The sequence below is a fragment of the Aethina tumida genome, chromosome 1, assembly GCF_024364675.1.
Source record: "Aethina tumida isolate Nest 87 chromosome 1, icAetTumi1.1, whole genome shotgun sequence".
Taxonomy (NCBI): domain Eukaryota; kingdom Metazoa; phylum Arthropoda; class Insecta; order Coleoptera; family Nitidulidae; genus Aethina; species Aethina tumida.
Window position 1 is genome coordinate 17,283,816 of NC_065435.1, and position 26,346 is coordinate 17,310,161.

The window sequence follows — 26,346 nt, forward strand, 5'->3', positions numbered from 1 at the left end:
CACCTTAATTATATTTTTTTCTTTGAGAAATAAATATATGTGATTTATTTTAAAACTAACTTAAATAAAAATGCAATTAATTTTTATGCGTATATTTAAACAAATAAAAAGTATCATCGAACTGAAAAGAACATTGTATAGAAATTAATCATTATTTAATCTCGTATCAACGAGAGATTACATACATTATTTATTATTGATTTATAATACATATTCTTTAATCAATTTATATTTTATAAATCACAGTTTTACATTTAATATTTGGTCAACCTTAACTTAAATACCCATTTAATGGTTTATTTTTTTAATTAAATTAAAAAAATTACAATTGTACTACATTTAAAACCAAATATTTAATATATTGCATTACAAAAAAGGAAAATAATCATAAAGGAACTTATTGACACTTACGACACTCACGTCAATGTTTCGAATATGAGTGCCAATGCCAGTGTCAATGCCAATGCCAACGCCATGACATGGGATGTAATACACTAAGTACTCAAGACTAGATGTGCTTGCAAGTGCAAACATGAGATCAATACTGAAAATAATAATAAAAAATGTTTTTCCACATACATATAACACAATTTGTAAATAAAATTGACAAGTTTTCACATTTGATCAACACTCATTTCCTTTTCCAGAGGATGAATATACCCTTTGTGCGGCAAAGTTTTAGTTCTTTCATGTCAGATTGCAAATGAAAATCACACTAAGTAAAGCGTATACGACTTAAATTCATGCCGATATGAGGAGAAAGATTATAGTGAACATTTACATATATGCAAGTATAATACATTGTGATAAGAAGATGTTGAATTGTTAAACAATATTATACGTCAAGTCGTTTAATTAAGCCACGCCTTTTTAGATATTTAAGAGCGCATTTTGCGGCAGTACATTTAGCTATACGATAATTTCTACCTATACCCCTAAATATTCCTTTGCCGAAAATTTCCACGGTCACCCTGACTCTCCTTCCGTCTGCTAATTTTTCTGGTTTACCAAATTTGGCAGTTTCTGGTTCTAGTTCGAGTAGTTCCCTAATAGGAGACTTCGGTACCCTATTACTAAATTGTTCAATTTCTTTCTTCATCATTTTATAATAAACTTTCCAAACTGCATCTAAGGACATACCGGAATCCAAAAAGATGGCACCAGCAACTGATTCAAAGACGTCGCCAAGCGCCTTTGGCACTTCCACATCTTCAACTTCATCAGATTCCGTTTCAACAACCAAATACAATTCGTCACAAAGTGCATGTCCACTTTCTTCTTGAAGTCTTATAAATTTTTCAATAACTTCATTTAATCCTGGCGATAAATGTTTAAAATATTTATGAAAGCCATTTCGAACGGCCAACGATGCAAATATTGTATTATTCACTAATGCCGAACGCAAGTCTGTAAGAGCTCCAGGAGAATGCATTCGACGATCTTCATATAAATGTCTAGTAATTAAATAGTCCAACACTGCATCGCCAAGGAACTCTAATCTTTGATAACAATCAGTCAATTGATTTGGTGAATATGAAGCGTGTGTTAAAGCTTGTAGCAAATAAGATCTATCCCGAAATTTATATCCGATATGTTTTTCAAATTTATCATAACCATCTAAGAGTCTTTCCAATTGTTCCTCGGGATTATTGATGTTTCTTCTAAGAGGAGAATTTGGAACGAGTACTTCTCCATAACTTCCATCTGGTTTTTTGGGGAGAACTCTAATTCCTAACCACGCCATAAAAAGATGGGCACCTCTAGGGCCACATTCAATTAAATATGCTCCAATTAATGCTTCAACACAATCTGCTATGCTTTTGTCTGGTATACTGTGCTGCGTAACTAAATTATATGGTATAATGCTTGTTAAAGACATGGATGCTCCCTTTTTTCTTACCATAGAGCAAACTTCATCCAGTGACATGTCTCTTGTAGCAGCCCTATCTGCAACAGTCCAACAATTTGCAGGATACTGTGCTTCCATTAAAGCCTCCTCTAATTGTTTAGGTACATAAAAACAAGGAGGAAGCCAATTGTCATGAGGATCAAACTTTGTAGCAATCATGAAATCACCTAGTTTCTTTCTTTTGCCTAATCTATACAAATTTAAATTACTGACTTGTTTTGAACGGAGGTGAGAAAGCTTTCCTTCATGAACATTCTCATAATTGGCATAGAGGTAATTTGTTATGGCGTATTTCAAAAATGAATCGCCTATAGTCTCTAATCTCTCTAAATTAATGCCATCATTGGCATTGGACATTGTCAAAGCTTGCAATAATACGTTTGGACTAGGTCCTGGATGATCTTGTAAGTCGGGTTGGAAATCAAAACTAAACTTAAGTGGTTCAGATATGTCATAGCTGTTATAATATTCCTTGTCATGATCTTCTCTTGTAGTTTCAGTTAATAAAATATTATCCACATATAAGCTGTTTAGGTATTTCAAATCAATATCAATAACTACATTTTGCATGTTATTCATAAAAACTTGATCATGATGTTTTGTGAAATTTGATTCTGGTGGTACAACTAATCCACTTTTAAGAATGTGTTCTTTATTTTTAGCACAAGCTTCATGAAATTGGCGTTTTAATTTTTCCGTGTATTCACTGTCATCGTTGTCTTTCCAAGCTTGCAAACCACCTACTAATTTGAAATCATTATTTTCGCTGTATTCGTCGTCATCCAAAGCTTCAGCAACATTATCCTTAAATTCAATTCGCAAACCTCCCAAATGAAAACCAGATCCATCACTAATTGTGTCCTCCGAATCGCTAAAATCATCGTCATCAGCGTAATTTGGCAGCCAACTTGTCGGAGAGTGGTATCTTATTTCGTTTGTTCCAAGATTAGATTTACTATCAGCCATTTCATTGGACCATGTTCCTATAGACCATTTAGTTTCATCGTCATTGTCATCATCATCATCATCATCATCATCATCTTCATCCTCGATGACACTAGATTCAATACTGTTACTCACGTCTTGATGTATTAAATTCTCAGACTTCAATAATTCTTCCAATTTCATCGCTTTAGTTTCTAATTTCTTCATTTCTTCCTCTCTAGATTTTTTTAGAACATCTGACAAACTCCATCCAAAATTTAAGGCAGGCCATTTGTAATCTGAAATTTGATGTTGATAATAATGACATTGAAATGAATACAATGTTTAATGTACGTACCCGACTTTAGATCTCGTCGTCCCAGATTTAAATCTATAGCTACAGTCTTTCGAATTTCATCCGTTAATAGAAGGGCGTTTATTCTATACAAAATACAAGGAAGACAGACGGCTTTTCTCCATAAGGATGCTGGAAATGGGTGTATAGCACATAATTCTGGAACTAATATCTGTTTTTGTTCTAGATTTTCTCTCTTTGCCTTTTTCGTTTCTTCACTGCTTGTGGGTAACGCGACACCTTTTCTATTAACGTATCTTGGAGTTAAAAAGTTCAGTCTAGCCGATGTGTGATCTACATCTAACAACTGTTGCTCAAAATTTTGTATCTGTATGTTATATTTTCTTTTATAATATTCCTCAAACGTAGCATATTCAGATCCTGGGAATGCTGATTTCGGATGCAAATTTGAGCAGATTTGAGCTACATAAAAATATTGTGGCTGGTCTTGATTTCTATACCAGGGCATAACTACTGCATCTGTGTAATCACTTACGTTAAACTTGTAGTTTTTTCGAGTTTCATTGGGTATAAACTCGGGCAAAACATTTATCTTTTCAAAAATCAAATCTAAAAACGTCCAATCTACCAACGTCTCATTGTTATCTAAAAATGAGAATATATGTATTTGGAATATTGGAATATATTATACATGTATGTACATACCTTGTTTGGTTGGCACTATAAGGTAATTATTAGATGATTCTGACGCGTCGAATAACATCAAGTATTTTTGTAGTCTTAAAACACTAGTGAATGTATAATTGACAAACTCTCTAATCTTTTCTATTTGTTTTGTTGATAATACTAAATTATTATTACATAACTCTAGATCCACACTAACTTCTCCTGATCTAGTAAATATCGGAAATGCGCTGACCTGTGATATAATAAATATAATAATATGTAAATAATATATATTAATTTATTTAAGTAAATAATAACTTGCCTTTGGAATCTGTTTAGATGTAAGGATGCCGAAACCTTGAGGAGAATCTTCTGGAGGGTAAATTTTTCTACCTCGAGTATTCTGTTCTTCAGGAAGCGGACATGTGAGGGTCATAACGATTTTGTAAAAATAAGTTTTCTCACCCGGAGTTGGATGACAATCTGTTAAAGCATCTGCCATCCTCTTATAATAATACTGACGTCTTTTCGTAGTTCCAGGTCGTATTTCTAAATTCTCATCATCACTTTCCTCTAAAGCGAAATTAATCCAATCCTCTTCGTTGGCCTTAAAATTTTCCTTGCCCACTGGTTGCAAATTATCATCTAGTTCTCCAGCTTTATGTAGTAACTGACACATCATAAACGCAGATGCTGCTCTACTAATTAACGGATTTGGCATGGGAGGACCAGTAATTGTTTGTTTTACTGGAGAATTAATTGGAAGTCTTAGGGAGCATACATAATTTCCATCATCTTCTTTTTCATACCACCAAAGTGGTGTTAGTCTTGTAAACGTGTCGCTGGGTAACTTGGCACAATATTTATTGATTAAAGCTATAGAGTTTGTTAATGTTACAGCTGGTGCACCTTCATCTTGTAACGGTTGGTATGGTTTACATTTCGAAGAATATGCTTCAGCCAAAAATATTTCTTCAGCACTAGGCTCAAGACTACAGCACCTTTTTAATAAAGTATTTTCAACTTCATTATATTCAGCTAAATTATTTACAAATATTTCTAGTTCACTTTCATTAGAGAAAAGTATATAATGGGCATCATTGGCTCTGGCCCTAGCTTTGCACTGTATGTAACTATGGAAACTTTTAGGTAAATCAAATCGAATAACCAAGTTACATTTTGGTAAATCACATCCCTGTTCAAGTAAAGAGGTAGCTACTAAAATATTGCATTCATGACTACGAAATTTTCTAAGGACCTCTTCTTGCATCTTATGCTCTTGTTCAGCCTCTCTAACTTCTTTAACAGGGTCTGCAACTTTTTCTACAGCAAAAAGTGCTGATAACCACCAATAATTATCTGCATCACATTGTGTTAATGTCTAAAAATAAAAATTATAATTAATAATAATATTAGAGCAAAATTAAAAGTAATAATGGATATTTCAAACTAAATTACACTTACACATAATAAAGCAAAAATAGCCTTAGCTGTAAACCTGTTATTTACAAATACCAGTGCACATAGAGCATCATCAAAATTGTTTCTAGGTACAAATTGCCTTCTGGGACCTTTGTAACCTTTTCCTTTTGTTTTTGGAATGTTTGGAGGATTCAATTCTGTTTCTACTTTCTCTGGAGGCTTTTCACCAGGTGGCTTAAATTGTTTAAGTACTTCAATAAATTTCAATACTTTTGGAGAGGAATATTGTAAAATCTTTTCTGATTCAGTCAGATTTGCAAACTCACTTTCACATTCTGCTCTAATTCTAATAAAAGTTGTAGATGTCATACAGTATAAAAGATAATGTCTTTCATATGGAACCTTTACTTTTAATTTTTCTATCTTTGATAATATGTTAAATGTTGCTTTATCAGCACACCATGGTCCTAAATCTTCTAATATATTTAAAAATATATTTAACAATTCTATTGGTTGTACTGTTGGGTCAGGAACATCATTGAATTCTTCTACTAGTTCATCACCATATATTTCACTTGGATCATAACGGTGATCTGACAAAAATTTCCTAGTTTCAAGTATAGTTAATTTAATTGTCTCACTTAATGTGAGTGACATCATTCGTGGACATACCATTATTGTTTCTTTAGGTCTGCATGAAAGTCTAATTAATGTGACTATTTCACTTGAGGTATCCACAGTTGAGTGAACTAATTTTTCTAATCTACATAGCTCAGCTTCTAATCGATCATGTTGCAAATCACAGCCCAATAAACCAGTAGCTAAGCCTAGAACACGTATATCATTGTGATCCACACTAATATAATAATTCATAATAGTGTTTATCAGTTCTTGTCGTTCTCCATAAAGACAATCATCAATAACAAGTAGATTGCATGTTACTAGATCTATGATGTGTTCATCTAAGAATTCTACACATAATTCGGCAGTTGTTATTATAACATGATTGCTTTTAAACACCTCTTCCATATCTTGGGTTTTCTCGATAGTGCTTTGCACATTCAGATCTGTCAACAATCTAATATGACAAGTCATGATTTCAACATTCAGTTCGTCCATAATTAACAATGCTTTCTTTCCCTTTTTTGTTCGCATTTGCCATGAAAATTCTTGCAATAATTTGACGACTAAAAAGGCTTTTGAGGAGCTTGTAGTTGAGCATACTACCGTGTTTTTCTTTTTAGCAGAATCCAAAAGTTCCACTTGATATTCTCTAGGTGTAAATGTGTGTGTGTAAACATTTTCATTTAAATAACAAGCCATTATTGAAATTATTTACCAGTTTTTAAGGTTATATTTACACCACATACACCATTAAAAGTTAAATGTTCGCAAGTTCATTTTTTATAATGAAAAATTATAAATTAATTTAGCCATCGTCAGTAAATTGTTAACGTAAATTCTATTTAATCACACCACAATACACTATTAAACATTTCATAAACAGTCTTAACATATCACAATTAATATGAGAAATAACAGAACTCTGCTAAACACAATTACTTAATGTGAGTTCTACAATTTTAGGAACGTTTTTTTAAATCAGTCATCCTGGACCTGTGGTGTGGTTTAATAATTTTTTCTACCATCAACTTTTAAAAATTATCGAATATGTTTTGAAAGATACACATTTTAAAGTCTTTTAGCAAATGAACCGTTGTACTTGGCAACGCCGTCTGTCAAAATGTTGCCGCCAAAACAATATATTGTATTTATATTTTGTAATACACGTATTTTCATATTTAGCAAAAAATTAGAATAAAATACTACTTCATTCAGTAAGATCTATAATATATATGTAAATATGTTACCTACACGTATGAGTTTAAGATCATCAGTGGATCCTCAAGAAAAAATTGAATTAGCGGTGAGTAAAAAAGTTAAAGATTTCATTTTTGATTAAATAACATAAATAAATATAACATTTTCAGAAAAAACAAAAATTGGAAAAAGAAGCTTATGAGAATAGACCGTTTGTTGAATATAATGGTGAAATAGTTTATTATACCACATTGATGGATTGTGCAATTGTTTGTGACAAGCTATTGTAAGTAATTATGCCTTTAGTGTCATTAATTTATCAATGTTATGTGAAATGGAATCATTCTATGAACTGATTAGTAAAAGGCTTGTTTAAACTGGACTTTAACTGTAGTTGTTATTGTTTAGATTGATCGAAGTTTAGTTAATGATCCAGGGAGATGCACTGCACTCCACTTTATTTTATTTATTTATTATAAAACATAAACGTATTTTAGGTCAGAGGCAGCAGCTTCTAATGAAAATTATATAGTGGGTTTTGATTTGGAATGGCCATTCAGTTTCAAAACTGGACCTGGAAAGGTGGCTGTGATTCAAATAAGTCCTACATTAAATAAATGTTATGTGTTACATGTTAGTACATTAAAAAAATTACCCAAAGCTCTTATAGAATTTTTACAACATCCAAATGTTAGACTGTCTGGAGTAAACATTAAAAAGTAAGTACAGAATACAAGAATATATGTTACATTTAAGGAAATATTTTATAATGTCAAATGTTTTGAATAAGGTGTTGAAGAAGAAAATAAACATGGTGTTAATGTCCTTTATTATTTTTTTAATTTCAGCGACGTTCGCAAATTAGCTCGTGATTTTAGTGGATTTAATTCTGACATATTAGTTGAGAGATGTATTGATATTGGAGTCATGGCAAATAGAATAATACCAACAGCAGGAAGATATAGTATGGAAAAATTGGTAGATAGAGTTGTAAGTAATATTATTTATTATTGATGGTTTACTAATTTAGACTTTTGGGAGACGCATGCCTTGTGTGATTAGTTGGTGACTAAAAAGTTCACAACATAAATAAATGGGAAATTTTTATCTATCAACCATGAAGTACCATCTTACCATAATTTAGATGAGCTAATTGAATTTGATGACATTATTAACAGCATTGATATTATTTTTTTGATACTGCGTCATTGAGGGAATTGTCGAGACAATTAGATTTAGAATAAAGTAATATTCTTATAACTTATAAAATTTTAGCTCGTGATGAAAATTAACAAAGACAGAAAAATAAGGATGAGTCAGTGGCATGTAATTCCTCTGAGCAAAGAACAACAAATTTATGCCGCTATAGATGCATACGTAAGTTTATTGACAAACAGAACAATTATATTAGTAATAATATATTCTAAATTTTAGATGTCTTTGTTATTATATTATAAATTAAAGGAAATGCAGGAGAAACTTCCAAAAGAAGAGTAATTTTATATATTTTATTACTTATTGTGTTAATTGTGCATGTTAGTGTAAGATATAACAATAAAATTTTATAAACATTTGAATATGTAGTTTGTTTAAATGTTTAAGATTACCAGGTAAAAGAGAATGTTTCCTGTTTTATATTTGTAATCGTTGAAATATAGTAAATTTACTGTGTGTAAATAGATAAAAGTACAATTAATTATTTATTATTGTAAAAGCACTAGCTGTAGACCTTCGTGGTGTACAAATCGGTTCAAATGTGCTGCCAACAGAAAGTCCCGTTTCGAGATAGTCGAAAGCACCAGACCAATAAGAAACAAGGTCGATGAATTGACAGTGACGAGGGACCGACACAGCGGTGGAGTAGCGTGGTGTGGTTGGTTATCTTTGTTTTATTCGGTATATCCTCACTACATAATATCCGCACAGTTCAAAACATTATAGAGGCATCGGTACGATCTTCATTGACGTCATTGTCGTCGAGTGTTTTGCACAATGAGTACTCCAGTGAAAAAAGTTCCAATTCATTTACAGGTACGTTAGAATATATTCCGATTGAATAAATGCGCTTAAACTGAAGTTGAAATTAAATATTTTATTTAAAAACTTTTGTGTAGCGTTGTAGCGGTTTAGCTGAGTACGCTAAAGAAATTTATTTGACATACTACACACTCCCTCTGATCTCTGTTTAACGCAACGCAGTATTGATTTTTATTCTAGATTTCGTATGTTAATTTAGAAACTGAGAATTGCTATCTCTAAAATTAGATCGCGTACGTGGGTTTTATTTTCAAATTATAATTGTCGGCATACATTCTGTGTAATTACAAATATAAATTTAAAATTCTGCGTAATTAATTAAAGTAGACTGTATAATTATTATGTGCGTGTTTGTTCTTTTATTCAATGAATATAAATATTTAAATAGTATTTAAAATAAATTTTAAGATATTCAATTCGTCAATCAATTTTTAAAAAACTACATTTTTCAATTAAGTATCCACTAAATATTCTAATAAATATTACAGTCAAATAAAAAATGCAAATAGTTATAATTAATTATATATACAAATTTAAATGTATGCTGAACACGTCAGTATTAAAATGATATGAATTTACTGTTGCTGCGATTAGAGGAAGTACTTTTAAAGCGTTCTTCCTATAAGAATTGAATATACTTATTATAGTATGGAAACCATACCACATATTATTTACATTTATTAAAACTACCGTTGACAAATAAAATAATTTAATTATATAATTAGTTATATATTTAAATTTGCTGCTTGGGTTTTTATATTTATTTATTTTTATTAAGGTTTTTAAAAAACAACCACGCCCTATAAATTTCACCGCATTTTCACGCAAGACATTTTATAAAAAATAATGGATATCAACATAGGAGAGATGAGATTTTTATTAAATCTTATATGATGTTTTCCTTTTTCTTATTGTTCAATCAAAATCGGTTGCTACGAAAACGGAAAATGTCAATCTCAAAAAGCATAAAGAATTCAAATGTTCAGTAATTAACGGCGATACCTACCTATTGGTATATACCAATAGATAGGTATCGTATATAATTTAATATTATATTTAATATTAATAAAATTTTAACATTTCGTAAAAAAAAATTAAAATTTTACAATAAATGGAAGGTATATGAAAAAAATATTAATATTGCATTGAAAGTTATTTAATATAAAACTAATTTTTGGAAAAAATGGTTAATTTTTTTCTAAAAATTCATGATGAATTTGTTGTTTATCCAATAAATTTGTCAATGAATATACAATGCGAACAATATTATTTGCGTTATTCAGGAAAATATAATATATATATATATATATATATATATATATATATATATATATATATATACAAAATTTTATAAGAAAAATATAAAATATGTTAATTATTGTATAATAAATGCTAAAGATATACAAAAAATGTAAATATTATAAAAAATGTCGTTTCTAGTGTAAAATTATAAAAAATGGTAAAAGTTTTAAAATTTCGTAAAAAAATAGAAAAAATATTTATGTTTATTATAAAATTATACAATAAATAGTAAAGATACATGAATAAAATTGTAAAAATTACAAAAAGTGTTTCTATTTCAAAATTATTAAAAATGGTAAAAATTAATAATTTCGTAAAAAAATACAAAAATATTTATATTTATTATAAAATTATACAACAAATGTCGTTTCTATTATAAAATTATTAAAAATAATAATAAAAAAAATATTTTTATATTTTATTTATTATAACATTTTACAATAAATTGAAGATATACGAAAAAAATTGTAAAAATTACAAAAAGGGTCGAAAGACGTTTTTTATAAAATTTTATAATTTTTATCATTTTAAGTGGTTTTCCACTGAGACAACATGTTTTTCATATAAATTTTTACTATTTTTATAATAATTTTATTATAACAATAATAATTGTTGACATTTTTTATAAAATTTCACAAATTCTAATTATTTCTATTCTATTTTTGTAACTGTATTTTAAATTTTTATTATTTTTGGATAATTTTATAAAGAGACAACCTATTTTTTTAATATTAAAAATGTCACCATTTAATTATATTAACTAATTTTTTAAATTTCTATTTATTATTATATTTTTTTATTATAAAAGTAGAAAACTCATGTAATATAAATGGCTTTGAACGCTTTAAAAGACCGTCTCAAGATTTGAACAATTTGAAAAATTGTTAAAATAAAATGTTATTTATGTTCCCTGAGTTTATTAAAACATTTTTCATTTTGTATTAATTATCACACTTATGCCTACAATACAGAATAGTTTGTAATTTTACTTACATATTTAAGGTATTTTGTTTATCCAAGGTATAGATTGTATTATCCATAAAAATTATATGATTTAATTTTGTTTGATATTTTTATATTAATCAAATATTTGAATAAAAAATAAGTTCCCAATATATGAAAACAATCGTAACTTTAAGTAAGGATTTAAGGATTTTGTACATGGTTGTGTTTTACAGAGCGCACAAAATCGATTACTTATTAAAAATGGTAAACTTGTTAACGACGATGAAATTGCCGAAGACGACATCTACATCGAAGATGGGGTAATTAAACAGATAGGAAAAAATCTCATTATACCCGGCGGTACCAGGGTAATCGATGCTAGGGGACGCTACATTCTCCCAGGAGGTATCGACCCCCACACTCATTTCGAATTCGAATTTATGGGTACCGTGTCTGCTGACGATTTCTATCAGGGTACGAAAGCTGCAGTTGCAGGAGGCACCACCACTGTCAGTAAGTTTTAAATAAATAATAGATGACTATTTTTATGTTATTAAAAGGGTCGTTTTGATCTGAATACCATTGATACCATTAGACACTGGAATATGGAAACTTATTTTCGTTTTTTTCTTTCAGTTGATTTTGCCTTTCCAAAAAAAGGGGAGTCCTTATTGGATTGCTTCTATAAATACAGGCAAAAGGCTGACGGCAAAGTATGCTGTGATTATTCTCTACACGTTTGCCTTAATCATTGGTCGGAACAAGTTAAACATGATATGGAAGTTTTGTGCAAAGAGCATGGCGTTAACTCATTTAAAATGTTCATGGCGTATGATTTTATGCTAAATGATGGAGACTTGTATAGTGCTTTTGACCATATTCGAACATTAGGAGGTGTTGCTCAAGTTCATGCAGAAAATGGTTCCATTATTGCCAAGAACGTAGAAAAACTTAAAGCCAAAGGCATTACAGGCCCCGAGGGTCATGAAATGTCTAGACCAGAAGATGTGGAAGCTGAAGCTGTTAATAGAGCGTGTGTTATTGCAAACCAGGTTCGTTACGATTATGTCTTTGTTGTATGTTTCTTGAAAGCCTTTTATTTTTCTTTTCTACAGTCCGTTTATACATTACGTTCTTATGTTATAATTTCATTTATTATTAAGTAATCCATTTTTATTTATTTTCATTGTGCGATTTTTTCTATTTATAAAAATGTGACAAAACTGTTTCTTATTGTATCTGTATTGTTAAGTTTGAAGATAAATTTAAATTGGATTACAACTATTGTTTCTTTAGCTGTATTCTGGCCTTTGGTGCAGTTTTTCCCACTCTCCCCTACATTAAGTCTTTTTTAAACTATATAACAAAGTAAATGCTTTCCCGTTCGTCCGTCCGACCGTTGTTTTAAAATTCTTCAAAAGCCATATCCATCCATATCTTATATAAGTCATCTGGAACAACAAATATTTTTAGTTCTGGTGTGATTTATAGGTAGATTGTCCGTTGTATATAGTGCATGTGATGAGTAAATCTGCGGGATTAGCATTAGATCAGGCATGCAAAAGGGGGACCCGCGTATATGGAGAGACTTTAGCTGCCGGATTGGCAACAGATGGGAGACATTATAAACACGAATGTTTCCATCACTCTGCTGGCCATATACTTAGCCCCCCTCTTCGACCAGATCCCCAAACACCGTTTCATTTAATGAATTTCTTAGCACAGTAAGTTTTATTTTTATTTCTTTCTTCTTTGTATTGCTATTTATTTTATGTTGCACCAATATTTTTCATAAAATGATTAACCTGCTGTTGCATTTCTGACGTTTGTGCTTATATCCATTCCTTTATGATTTAAAGTCATTGAGTCATTTTGAATTGATTGAATTGATTTTTTTATTGAATTTTCAATAAATAAATTTGATACGCTAAAAATGTTAAACTTTAAATCAAAGGAATTATTATTTCACTTCGAGCAGTGTTGAACTAACAAAAATCAACTAAGCTCAACAACAATTAGCAGTATCCAAACTATTGTTAAGTATAGGTAAAAGCTCCATTGTACGTGGTCCGTATATCTTCGGAAAAATCTGCCAGTATTATAAACGAAAAACGTTTAAATGGTCAAGTAATATTTGGAGAGGTAGAAGCTTCGTCTATAGGAGCTATTGGACAACCTCATAATATCTACACGACAACAAGCCCTCCAATTAGATCTAATTCAGATACGTCATCCGAGCTTTTGGGATCGCTTGCATCGTAAGTGTGAATTAACAACTAACCATATTTTATTAATAATATTATTAATATTAATATTTTCATCTTTATGGTAATTTAACATGTGGTTTTCATATATTCACATCAACACAGCACATCATCATCAAAACATTCATTTGTAAATCCACATACCATATTGCATGATCTCAATTTGTTCTACAAAGAAACGATGAATGATAAATTATCATAAAGACAAAATATTTGTTTCTTTCTTCTGGATGACAATCCCATAACTAACAAACACATATGTTTGTGTTCTATTAAAAGGGCACACGAAATTAAACATTCAATATTGTTCATATATTTTAGAGATGTACTGCAAGTAACAGGCAGTGATAATTGCACGTTTACCAAAGAACAAAAAGAGCTGGGTAAAAATGATTTTACAATGATTCCAAACGGCGTGAATGGAGTAGAAGATCGTATGAGCATTGTTTGGGAGAAAGGAGTCCAAAGTGGTATCATAGATCCATGTCGATTTGTTGCTATTACAAGTACAAATGCTGCCAAAATATTCAACTTATACCCCAGAAAAGGCTGTATAGCTGTCGGATCAGATGCTGATGTTGTTATTTGGAATCCAAACGCTACAAGAGTTATATCTGCCAAAACACATCACCATGCAATCGATTATAACATATTTGAGGTTGGTAAATAAAAATCGTGTCGGAAAATATATAAATATTTTCTTCTTTAGGGTATGGAATGTCATGGAGTTCCAGAGTATGTCATAGTAAACGGAAGAGTTTGTGTCGACGAGGGGCAGCTCAGAGCTGTACAGGGTCATGGTCGTTTTGTAGAAACACCCATTTATCCACCCTTTATTTATGAACCTAATAAAGTTCAATATTTAAAGCCAGAGAAAAATGGAACTTCTGAAGTGGACCATTTAGATTTATATAAGGCATTTATAATTGTCTAATTATAATCATATACATTCAAATTTAAACGTGGTTTGTAGGTTGAGATTGAAGAAAAGGTATGTCCGACACCCACTCTTCCAGAGTCTCAAGTGAGCACTCCATCATGTAGAGCACCTAGACCAGAGGGGCAAAGAAACATCCAAGATTCTACGTTTTCTATAAGCGGTAATTGTTCCTTAAAAATTTTACGAAATATTTGAAATAATTCATTTCCGTTACAGAGGAGCTAGATGTGGAAAGAAAGTCGTGTATCCGTGTAAAAAATCCTCCTGGTGGAAAGTCTTCTGGATTTTGGTAAAAAAAATCAACCACCACAATGTGTTCGCTTATGTAATGCTTTACAGTAATATCATTATTATTAAAAAAAATACCAAAGTTATAAAACAATTTTTCTATAATTTTCTTATAGTAGTCACTTATTTCATGAATATAGATAATTATTTTAAACTAACTTTTTATAGGCATTATAGCGATTGACTTTTAGAATTAATATAATTTAATCAAATTATTTATTTCGTTGTTTTATATTGATGTTATGTAGATTATTCTGGAAGGTTGTTTATATGATAAACGTAAAAAAAATAATTGCTTTAATAATTTCATTTTCAAATCAGTTTATCTATCAAATAGATAGAATAACATATAACATACAGTTTATTAAAGCTAGTGTCTGTTAAATTTAATTAAAGAAACATGGTGGAGTTAAATGTTGCTTGAGCTGATATAGTAATTTAAAAATTAGAATTAATATGAATATTAAATTAATTAATTTTATTATAGTAATATGTTAAGTGTTTATTATTTTATATTATGATTTAAGTTGTCATTAAATTATGGTACAAATCAAGATATTTTATGTCTGCAATAGCTGCTCTATAACCTATAAATTTTAATAATTTTTAGAGGACTTTTGTACATTAATTATGACATTTCTTTTCACAGTAATTGCCTAAGCATTATAAATGCTTAACAGGTCGATCAAATTGAAAATTTAGGATATAGTGACTTTGTATGTCAACTCTGACTATATATTATTAACAAATTGGTATTCCATACTTCACATTATATAAAAAAAATTTAGGCATACCCCATATAGGGTGTTTCGATCTTGAAATATAAATTTAAATGATATATTATTTTCGAAATATCATTATTAATAATGTTAATTTTTTGAATTGTTTCTAATTTAAAATTTAAAACTTAGGTATTAATAAATATTTGTTTAAATTAAAATTCCATTCTAATTCTTTCTTTTAAATTTTTAATTCAAATTCGGAATCACCCTGTGTCTTGAATAAAAAGAATAATATAATCTACTAATATTCATTTATTCATTTTTCTTTTTCACAACTTATTTGTATAATCGTGAAAAATAAAATTGTAAGTTTAAATTTGTTTTTTTTTTCCCGTCTTGTTCTATTAAGAAAATAATAAAAATGTAATTTTAACATTTAAAGATGCATTAAAGAAGAGTTTATATTGTTTCTCTGGAATTTGTCAAAATAAGGCTCTTGAATTATTTAATGAAGTGAAAAATCACTAACCGTTAAATACTTTGATCAGAAATTAGTTTAATGGTAATCAGAAAACCATCAATAAAAGTCTGATTTTGATTTGAGTTATCGAAGTTCGAATGAATTTGTATTAATATATCCTGATCTGTCTTTAATCTAAATCCTTTGGTATTTTTTGCAATTATTGTGTTTCGCCCTAGTTACTAGAAATAAGGTTTCTTTTTTAGACATATGTATTGTATTAATCTACATCGACTATAGATAGCGCTGATGTTAGAATCTATTGAATCTATTGTATGAACATTTCCGTTGAAAACCATCTTTATTATGTGGCTGCAAACCGTACCTTTATAACTACAGTCATGCAACATATTAGTCAGAAAATAACTATTTGAATGTCTAGGTATACATGTTATAAATAATTTGTCATGTATTTATAGGTTTAAGTAACAAATTTTCTTCAATTATGAAGATATTATTTGGAATTTAAATGTATGTATATATAATATTTAAAATATCCATAACTTGTTTGTTTATTATTTTAGGTTATTTTTACAACCCCGCCCCATAAACGAATTCAACTTACATTAGGATGATAATTTTTATAAAAATTTTATTACGAAATTAATAAAAATATAGAATGGCAGTCCCTAATGAAAGTAAAAGTACATGTTATTGGTGTTTTAAAGCAGTTAAATGGTTTCCAGTTTTGTTTATAGTAGCATTTGTTATTTGGTCGTACTATGCATATGTGATACAACTATGCTTTTGTAAGTTTAATAATAACATATTTAAAGAAAATTTTAACTAGTTGAGTACCATTTTAGTAACTGTTGACAGTACCATAAAACAGATTTTGTATTTGATGTTCTATCATGTGTCATTCTTCATGTTTTGTTGGTCTTACTGGCAGACTATATTTACAGACATAGGAAGAGTTCCAACTAAGGTAAGTATTCTTTATTTAATTGTGTTCATTTAAATTTAACTACCATTTATTTTTGCTATAAGAAAATTAACTTAAAATATATGAACATTTATGAACAAACTGAGTTAAAATTGTTTAAGAAACACACAAACTGTACTACCTATTATTGGATAATTAAAGAAACATTCACAATTAATATTTGTTCATTTTAGAAATAATAATTAGTAGTGTTTAATTAATATAACATATACATTTCAGTTTAAAATACCTGATGGAGATTTTGAAGCAATCATGGGTGAAACGGATTCGCCAGAAGTTCAAAATACAATTCTTTCAAACATTGCTAGGTTTTTACCAATTTCCAATGTGACTGCTGGTGGGGGATTTCGATTTTGTGAAAAGTGTAGAGTTATAAAACCAGATCGGGCTCATCATTGTTCAGTATGTGGAGTGTGTGTGTTAAAAATGGACCATCATTGTCCATGGATAAACAATTGTGTGTCTTTTACTAATTACAAATATTTTGTACTATTTTTGGGATATGCATTACTATATTGTTTATATGTCTCTTTGACATCTCTTCCATACTTCATTTCATTTTGGAGGGTAAGTTTTTAAGAACATAAATATTTAAATATAAAATGTGAATATTTTTTAGGGTGAACTCCAAGGAGTCAGTAGATTTCACATTTTATTTTTATTTTTTGTTGCTATTATGTTTGGAGTAAGTTTAATGTCATTATTTTCGTATCACTGTTACTTAGTCAGTGAGAACAGAACAACTTTGGGTAAGTTATTAAACAAGAAATTGTTGTATTAATCATACTACATACTGTTAGGATATTTTATTTTAAAATACAAATTTCATTTATAAATTGTGATTAGATAGCTACCAGAAATTGCCTAATCTTAACAAAGTTTGGCCTCATTTAACATGAGCATGCAGTTGTCATCAAATTAATTAAAAATTGAACGAAATTTTTGATTTCAGTACCTTTATTTACATATTTAATTTTGCAATATTTCTTGGCAAAGAAAATGAATATTATGTCAGGAAATAAGTGCCTAAATATTTTTTTATTTTTTCAAATAAATATTTTCGAAAATTTTTATTTGTTTTTGTTATTAGAAGTATTTTTTAGGAGAATTAAAAGTAATAGCAAAAATTCCTGAAAGTTTGAGATTTTTCGAAAAAATGTATTTGAAAAAAATTTTAATTTGAAATACGTATATAAAATTTTTCCGACATCAGAGTGCTTCTCATATAAACCAATATACAGTGACTTGTAATTATTAAGGTATATAATGTTAATACTGTTAATATTAAACAGTGGTATTCTACACTTCTCTAACCAAATTGCATTGTTATTAATTAATATTATATATTACTAATAATACAGTACAATGTATAGGTTTTATTTTGTGTTCAAATTTAAACAGAAAATATTTCTGTGAAGAATATTTACTTACTTTTTTGGTCAATACTGTACCAGGTTAATTAATATTCAGTTTCTTCTTAATCTTATAGAAGCATTTCACCCGCCCAACTTTCGTGGAGTTGGACCTGATAAATATGGCTTTCATATTGGAAGGTACAACAATTTTCAAGAAGTATTTGGTGATGATCTCAGAACTTGGTTTCTTCCTATTCAAACAAGGTAACTATTGTAGTTATGGCTTTTTAATTGTACATTTTATGCTTTTCGTGTTATCAAAACTAATTACATAATTATAATCATCGACATTTTCTCTTTCATTTCATTACTGATGCCTATTATCACTTAATTTTGAGTAACACCCTGTAAATCTTACTTGCAATGTTATGTTTTTTTAGGTGATCTGATTACAAAAATTTCGCGAATTTTTAATTGTGATCTTAGAATGCATCAACAAATTTATTTAGTTATTAAAAATATTTGATTGTCATAAAATGGATCAACTAATATGTGACATAAAAGTTATTATCATATTTCACTTAAAAGAAAATGTTTGATACATGCAATCATATAAATAACAATATTCATACTATGCAAATGCTAAATAAATATATTTACTCAAATGAGTACACGATATGCCACTTAACTATCGCAGGACCGATTTAGTGAAAGATCTTGTGCGAGGGGAGTTAGTGTTTGATATAGTAGACCATAAAGTTATCATTCATTTATTTAATATATGAATAATCATATGGTTTATATGTTAAAAGCTTATTTTATTATTATATTTAAATCCAACGAAATCATACTGACCATCATGCATAGACCGACAGCGACCGTACAAACAAAACATTCAAGACATTTCAAAGATGTGTGCGGATTTCTTAATATTTTGTCGTTATGTTACATGTCGGTGGGTACAGGTCGATATATGTGAATCATATTTTTTATTTAACTGTGAAAATGTTGGTTGCTGGCAATTCTGACTCTAGAATGTCCTCGCATCGTGTGCAGATTCGGATTCAAATATTAAAATCAGTTTATTTAATTTTCATAATAACCTTAATAATTAAATTATTATTTGATCACTGAGTGTCATTTGTATTGAATATTTCGTTAGCAATGCACATAATTTTTGACGCACATTGGACATCGAATAACGCGTACATTACGGTGATTATGAATAATTGTCTATAATATACAAATATGACTATTTATTATTAAAAAGTAAATAGTACCAAAAATATTAATGATAATTAGCAAAATAATAAAACAAAATGACGTTTCCAAATTCTATTTATGGTTTGACTACAAAGTATTTATGTTGAAAACAAAGTAGTTTTAAAATATCGCTTTGAATTTTATTTACTAGGACGACGTTATTTCGGAAAGTACTCATAGTGGCTGTTACTATTACTAGTAGTGTTCAATGCGGTTAAATGAAGATTACCAGTTGATACATTATATTTCTAATTTTATTTTATTGAAAAGACACGGTCGCGACGGTGTCAAAGACAGTTGGTTAATGATACAAGCGTTTATTGATTGTACTATATGAATTATAGAATAAATTAGATCATTATATATACTATCATTTTTTATTCCTGAAATTAAATAACTAACTAATTGTATAGCAAATTTAAATATAAAACTGACGGTTGTTATGTTCATCCCACATTTTGATTAATTTTTATTTACATCATTTTAAAAAGTTACAGGAAAATTTAATTTAATGGAAATGTTCATGCGACCGATTTTGATTAGATAAAAGTGTAGAATTAGTTAAATAATGTTGATTTTGAATAATCAATCAGTCATATTCATAATATGTATATCGGGGTATCTGTTATTTGCCAAGTTGCCCATCATTATTATTAAATTATTTGCTCTCGGTCTAAAATCAATTAAAATCAATCCCATGCTGTGTAACCTACTTTACATGACTATTATTAAATATGGAAATTTATTAAACTGTTCTTTCTTGATTAATACGAGAGTGGTCCGATAAGTACTTAACCTCATCGCCGCCACTGAGGCCTACTTTGCAGACCTCGAGAAAACGTATTTTTCAACTAAAAGGAGACATTGAAAAATAAATCATCATTTTTCGGAAATTTTTGTTTTTCTTTTGTAGACTAAGTGCTTATTGGATCACCCTCGTATATTTATATGTATAATGAAAATTTTAGTTTAAATATAATTATTAATTTTTAATAAACTCTTTAATGAATTTCACATTTTAAACAATTTTTCAAACAATTAGAAAGGAATTATTATCATAACACAAAATTGTTTTCACTTTATTGTTCACCCTAATACTGAAATTTGTATATATAAATAGTTTTTGAAAGGTGAGTTTTTTTCAAAATTAATTTTTAATTGTGAAATTGGTGGTGGACAAGCGATAAAAGCGATTAAAACGATAACGAACATACTAATATATACCATATATATTTATATATATACAGGGTGTTTCATAATCGAAATTTTTTGACCAGATATGCACTTCTAAGTCAGTTTCTTAAAGAAAATTCTAATAAAAGTCCAACAGAACGAGATAAAAAATGTTCAAGTTTGTAACAAACCTTACTCTACATTTTCCAGTTTTCCCATTTTACAATTGTCAATTTTTTCAATTTTCAAATTTTCCAAATTTATAAATTTACGATTTTCCAATTCAATTCAAATTTTCCATTTTTCCTTTTTTCTTTTTCTTTTTTCCTTTTTCTCTTTTTCCTTTTTTCCTTTTTCTCTTTTTCCCTTTTTCCTTTTTTATTTTCCTTTTTTCCTTTTTCCTTTTTTCAAATTTATAAATTTACGATTTTCCAATTCTCCAATATTCTATTTTTCCATTTTCCTATTTTCCCTTTTTTCTTTTTCCTTTTTTCCATTTTTCCTTTTTTCATTTTTCCTTTTTTAGAAATTTTTCAGTTTTCTATTTTTCATTTTCCAATTCTTCAATTTTCCAATTCTCTACTTTTCCAAATTTCCAATTCTCCACTTTCACAAATTACCAGTATTACAAATTAACATTTTTCTAATTTTCTATTTTTTCAATGTTTACTTTTGTTTCCAATTTTTCATTTTTCCATTTTATCATTTTTCCAATTGTACAATATATCTATTCTCCACCTTTCAAAATTTTTAATTCTAAATAATAAGTTGATTTCTTAAAAAAAATTCTAATGAAAGGAACTAGTGGAACTAGTACGACGAAATTGGATAAGAATAAATAAAAGTCCAACAGAAAACAAGATAAAAAATGTTTGTAACAAACCTTACTCTACAAAAGCTGTTGTTAGTTTTCTCCATGGACATGAAAGCAAATTTGCACCCGTTTTATCAATTTCGTCGCACTAGTTCCAACGTTCCTCCTTGCTGCTGTTCCCGGAGACGCAGATTATAGGCAGCTGTTGTGATCCGTTCACCGATATTTTGTACTTCCGTACAGTATACTTCGGTTGAAACAACAAAAACCAAATAAAAATTGTTTGTGTTACAATAATTGAAAATATTAAGAAATAAACACTGCATAAAAAAGTTATAGACTTATTATTTAGAAGTGCATATCTAGTTAAAAAATTTCGGATATGAAACACCCTGTATATATATATATATATATATACATATATATAAATATCTAATAAGTGAGTACATACTGAATTCTGTTTTTATAGTTCGGGTGACGGGATTCAATATCCGTTACGGTCACTCCTTCAAGGCAGTACGTATCATTCTATGGACAACACACAGAACAGGTTAGGAAATAACATTGTGTAGGCGCTGCTATTTAGCAAAATATTTGTTATTGCATTTTTACTTCATTTTGGATTTAAATCAATATTATAAGTGATTCATAGTTTTCAATCTAACAAATGCGTTTAAATGTATTTTGTACTTTTTTATACTAACTTTTCTTCATGTTTGGTTCATATTGCTAAATAGTAGAAATTTGTGCATGAAAAAAAAGCTTTATTGCAGCTAACGTCATTTGCAAAATATACTGATAGGGTTTTTTAAAACAGCACGAGAGAGACTGAGACAGAAATGAGCAAGTTGAACCCTACCCAAACTGAGATTTCGGTAGTATAAATTGCATACTGTACTTAATACAACCAAATTGTTTTAATTTTTAATAAAATAAATGCTTTATGTTCCGTTTTGTTTATAATTTTCTATCCTTCACTTTTTCTTTTTAGTTTAATCTTTAATTAGAATAATCATATTAATGATTGGCCATAGAAGTACGGGTATGTAATTATACCAATTTTAATTTATTCACTGCAATTATAATGGGAATTATCAACTGTGGTGATTATGATGATTTGTTTTCATTCATTGTACTTCAAATTCAAATCAAACATATATACAACAAATTTCAATAAATATTGATTATGAAATTGTGAACTTGTATTTTTAATTGAAAATTCTATTTTAATAAGTACATTAAATAGTAAGAACGGTAAGTAAGTTAAGTATATGACACATATTATGATTGACAATTGTACACGATTGTAAAATATTTTAATCTTTTTGATCGTTTTAGAAAAGTGTGTTTAAGCTCTTATTATCGTCATCCCAAGTTATTAAGGATTCTTATATCAATTAAAACTGTGACATTAAACCTCATCATCTATCTTGCTACATAATAAAATCTGAGTTCCAGATCATACCAAGGTGCGACAATGTGAAATAGATTATAACTTTTAACTCTTTGTCATCTCAAAATCAGTTGACATGGCAGACATGACAACACCTAGGTATGTCGATTCAGTATTAGTAGTTTTATTTAATCTCAGTCATTAGTCAAAAGTTACGCGAATGCACGACATAGACTTCTTTGTGGCAGTTTTGGTTTTGGTCTTGATCTTGCATGACTTGGGATTGGTGCTATTATTGCTATATTATATACAGAGTGTCCCAATTAATACTTTTATGTTTATAAATAATAGATCAACAAATATTCGTACAATAAGAATAAGTTCGTTAAGTACTAGACCAGAAATACTATATTGAAAATAAAATAATTATTGGAAATTATTTTTTATTGGTTTACAAAATAAAAAAAATGGAATTATACTATTTATATTTACTGTATAATTGTTATTTTTTATTTGAAAGAGATGTTGAGTGTTTCCTTATATTGTAACGGTATCCTTCTGACTATTTTCCACTTGTATAGTGGGGTTCAATTCAGAGAACTTCAGAATATCTTATTCACTTATACCACTTTATTAAAATGTTGTAGGTGGAAGCGGGTAAGCACTATTTTAAGGTCTATTCTTCTTATTTATTTTATTACTAACTTCACCCTTCCAAAGTGACTCAATTTAAATGATAAAAGACATACATTTGTTAACCATAACCGTTATGCCTGTCTGTGTCAATCCTACTTCTTATACAATCCTTGATGAACTTTCTACTAATTCTAAATATAAATAAGTACTGTTATTATTACATTTAGTACTAAATTAAGTGACAATTTTGCTGTGTTATTTAATATAGGACTGTAAACAGTGTAATATTAATTAAAATAAAACAATATTTTAGTAACAATATATGTTTTTCTTTACATTTTCACTAATATATGAACTTAAAACGTACAATTCAAAAATAAGGAATTTTATAACTTGCTTTAGCAAGTCATTTTTTATATTATTATGACATATTCTATACGAATCTTGTGATAATCCACTTTTTTTGAAACATCCTATAGATAACGCAGGTTGATCAGGATGATTTTCAACTTCAATCTTCATTTGTTGTTTAAGGAATAACGCAAACTGAATTAAACATTAAATAAAATGTACCACCGATCTCACCGCAGAGTACTACTCCACTACATGCTTATACTCAATAGTTTACTTTGAAAAGTTGAATATTCGAATACAAATTATAAATGTATTCAATTTTGAAGTGTATTTAGTTAAGCATTCTATTAACAACAAAATAATGTCAAAACTAATTGAGAATGAAGCATCGTTTGGGAAACAAAATGACAAGCTACCAATGATATTTGACAGAATTATAACGACTTGGTGGAGAATTATTTCTGCAAATTATGTTTACTTTTACCAGCTGTCTATCTATCTGTCCACCCATGTAAAAAGTGAGACAGTGAATAGATGTACGAGACATACAGATATAATACCTATACATATAATGTTTATAATGTTGTCATGTTGTAATGTTTTCCTCATATATCTTCCCGCTATTGCATCAGATTCACCTAATAAAAGTTTAACAGTTGGTGTATTTAACACAGTTGCTATAACAGTTTCACACTAATATTGAACCGTCTTATTTAACTGATTTTTTTCCTACAGTTTGGGAGATGGAGTGAATTATCCTCAAAGAAATTTGGATGAAGATAGGGAAGGCCTTTTGTATGGTAATAACATGGACGAAGAATCGTGTCGTGACAATTATTATTGCAACCCGTGAACTAACAGTTGTTGTGAGAATTTTACAAAACTTTCAGTTATAAAGTGACACCAAAAAGTAGATCGTAAAATATTCTAGACATGTATATAAGTATTTTATTTTATGTAAATATAAAATTTTGTATATATTAACAATAAACTTATTATATGTTATTGTTACTATTTATTTAAAGACCTATGTATAATAATACAGAGATGGACATGGAACAGAAAAAATTATACTTTCAAGTTTCCATGAAATACTGCGTTAAAATCATACATAATAATTAAAATGAAACAAAAATTATTAGTTTTTATTTTCCACTTTAAGATATATAGTATATATAGTAAAATTTAAGGATTAATTAATACTTAATAAAATATGTGTTAAATAAATAATAATATAGAAAATCCAAGAAAAAACAATAATTGTAAATATAATAATCAAAAGTAAATTATATAAATATTAATTAAATTAAATTAATAAACTATAAATAAATAAATTTATTGAGCATTAAAAATTACAAATTCGAGAAATTCAATTCGAAAATTGTATATTTCAATGGTATATTGATTGTAATATTTAATTTATATTTAATTAAGAATATATCATTTTCATTTACCATTGAATGTTTTTGAATGTTAAATAAATAGATAAATTTAACACATTTATATGACACATTTACAAAAACAATACAATAAAAATCGCGGACCTCTCTTATTCTTATCAGAATTTTTTATTTTCCGCTTTAATATAATATAATTCAAAGAGTAATTAATACTGATTAAAATATAGGTTAAATAAATAATATTATAGAAATATACGAAATTCTGAAATATATCGTAAACATAAGCATATCTAATAATTACCCCGCTCTTCTTTCTCTAAAAGTTTTGAACGCATATGGTGTGAATTACTTTGAACTACACTATGGGTTAATTAGTCGAAATTAATTTCAAATATTAGTTAAGGTGCCGTCGTATCTATTCAGAGCCAATTTTCTAGGAAATGTGTGGCTAAAATTTTACAATATTTGTTTTATTTATTAGAGTTATATTTAAATAATCGATTTAGTTAATAAAAAGGTAAGTATGTACACTACACTAACTGAACCACACACAAACAAACGGTCGCAATTTCTCATTGAAAATTATTAAAAATGCACTTAACACACTATAAGCGGGTCGGGTAAAAATACCCATCTCAAGAACTGTTGATTGTTAGCGGGCCGGGTAATTTTTACCTTTTTGAATGTACTTACTTCAAAAGCGGGGTGAGATAATTTTACTCTATTGGTTTACATACAGAACTGAAAGAATTATCTCTTATTTTTCGTTATTATTCAACATCTTAGTTAGGACTATTTTGCTGCCCGCCTGTAGTGTGTTAATACTCATTCAATATGGTATGTAAAGAGAAGAACATGGAATAAAAAAAACTATATTTTCAAGTTTAGATACACTAATTGAACTATACACCAACAAATTCGGAAGAGTTGTCGAAA

At 28.5% G+C, this 26,346-nt stretch overlaps 4 protein-coding genes across 7 annotated transcripts; 3 read left to right on the forward strand and 1 right to left on the reverse strand.

Moving 5' to 3' along the window:
- Positions 1-76: 76 nt before the first annotated feature.
- On the reverse strand, positions 77-6,839 carry LOC109605594 (endoribonuclease Dcr-1). The gene is made up of 5 exons (XM_020022180.2): positions 5,280-6,839; positions 4,138-5,196; positions 3,855-4,068; positions 3,192-3,794; positions 77-3,132 (listed from the first exon to the last, which is right to left on the reverse strand). Exons 1-5 carry the CDS (start codon positions 6,558-6,560, stop codon positions 836-838), a joined length of 5,454 nt encoding a protein of 1,817 aa, XP_019877739.2. The 5' UTR covers positions 6,561-6,839; the 3' UTR covers positions 77-835.
- Positions 6,840-7,004: 165 nt separating this feature from the next.
- On the forward strand, positions 7,005-8,635 carry LOC109605589 (Werner Syndrome-like exonuclease). Its single transcript, XM_020022175.2, has 6 exons — positions 7,005-7,164; positions 7,229-7,344; positions 7,556-7,777; positions 7,907-8,048; positions 8,334-8,435; positions 8,493-8,635. The coding sequence occupies exons 1-6, from the start codon at positions 7,102-7,104 to the stop codon at positions 8,553-8,555; spliced, it is 708 nt and encodes a 235-aa protein (XP_019877734.1). The 5' UTR covers positions 7,005-7,101; the 3' UTR covers positions 8,556-8,635.
- Positions 8,636-8,916: 281 nt separating this feature from the next.
- On the forward strand, positions 8,917-15,584 carry LOC109605591 (dihydropyrimidinase). 2 transcript variants are annotated; one of them, XM_020022178.2, is made up of 8 exons: positions 8,923-9,089; positions 11,576-11,855; positions 11,979-12,394; positions 12,834-13,066; positions 13,928-14,264; positions 14,316-14,522; positions 14,580-14,706; positions 14,763-15,584. In XM_020022178.2, exons 1-8 carry the CDS (start codon positions 9,051-9,053, stop codon positions 14,837-14,839), a joined length of 1,716 nt encoding a protein of 571 aa, XP_019877737.1. In that variant the 5' UTR covers positions 8,923-9,050; the 3' UTR covers positions 14,840-15,584. The 2 variants fall into 2 exon arrangements, 1 of the variants encoding a protein (XP_019877737.1); XR_007548895.1 differs by lacking the exons at positions 14,316-14,522; positions 14,580-14,706; positions 14,763-15,584 and adding an exon at positions 13,389-13,600 and having other exon boundaries at positions 8,917-9,089; positions 13,928-14,069.
- Positions 15,585-16,398: 814 nt separating this feature from the next.
- Positions 16,399-25,015, forward strand: LOC109605593 (palmitoyltransferase ZDHHC15B). Of its 3 annotated transcripts, none has more exons than XM_049961125.1 (8): positions 16,401-16,547; positions 16,601-16,825; positions 16,883-17,004; positions 17,242-17,589; positions 17,642-17,771; positions 18,512-18,641; positions 22,097-22,177; positions 24,746-25,015. In XM_049961125.1, exons 2-8 carry the CDS (start codon positions 16,696-16,698, stop codon positions 24,861-24,863), a joined length of 1,059 nt encoding a protein of 352 aa, XP_049817082.1. In that variant the 5' UTR covers positions 16,401-16,547; positions 16,601-16,695; the 3' UTR covers positions 24,864-25,015. The 3 variants fall into 3 exon arrangements, with proteins under 3 accessions (XP_049817084.1, XP_049817082.1, XP_049817083.1); XM_049961126.1 differs by lacking the exon at positions 24,746-25,015 and adding an exon at positions 22,445-22,577; XM_049961127.1 differs by lacking the exon at positions 22,097-22,177 and having other exon boundaries at positions 16,399-16,547.
- Positions 25,016-26,346: the final 1,331 nt, after the last annotated feature.

Bases quoted from the DNA above. Each gene is read 5' to 3' on its own strand.
- LOC109605589 (XM_020022175.2), top strand. From the start codon at position 7,102: ATGTTACCTACACGTATGAGTTTAAGATCATCAGTGGATCCTCAAGAA. The intron at 7,165-7,228 runs GTGAGTAAAAAA...TAACATTTTCAG, and splicing joins AAGAAAAAATTGAATTAGCG to AAAAAACAAAAATTGGAAAA. The intron at 7,345-7,555 runs GTAAGTAATTAT...AACGTATTTTAG, and splicing joins ATTGTTTGTGACAAGCTATT to GTCAGAGGCAGCAGCTTCTA.
- LOC109605591 (XM_020022178.2), top strand. From the start codon at position 9,051: ATGAGTACTCCAGTGAAAAAAGTTCCAATTCATTTACAG. The intron at 12,395-12,833 runs GTTCGTTACGAT...TGTGATTTATAG, and splicing joins CGTGTGTTATTGCAAACCAG to GTAGATTGTCCGTTGTATAT. The intron at 14,265-14,315 runs GTTGGTAAATAA...TTTCTTCTTTAG, and splicing joins TCGATTATAACATATTTGAG to GGTATGGAATGTCATGGAGT.
- LOC109605593 (XM_049961125.1), top strand. From the start codon at position 16,696: ATGGCAGTCCCTAATGAAAGTAAAAGTACATGTTATTGGTGTTTTAAA. The intron at 16,826-16,882 runs GTAAGTTTAATA...GTACCATTTTAG, and splicing joins TGTGATACAACTATGCTTTT to TAACTGTTGACAGTACCATA. The intron at 22,178-24,745 runs GTTAGGAAATAA...TTTTTCCTACAG, and splicing joins ATGGACAACACACAGAACAG to TTTGGGAGATGGAGTGAATT.
- LOC109605594 (XM_020022180.2), bottom strand. From the start codon at position 6,560: ATGGCTTGTTATTTAAATGAAAATGTTTACACACACACATTTACACCT. The intron at 3,795-3,854 runs GTATGTACATAC...TCTCATTTTTAG, and splicing joins TATAGTGCCAACCAAACAAG to ATAACAATGAGACGTTGGTA. The intron at 3,133-3,191 runs GTACGTACATTA...ATCAAATTTCAG, and splicing joins ACGACGAGATCTAAAGTCGG to ATTACAAATGGCCTGCCTTA.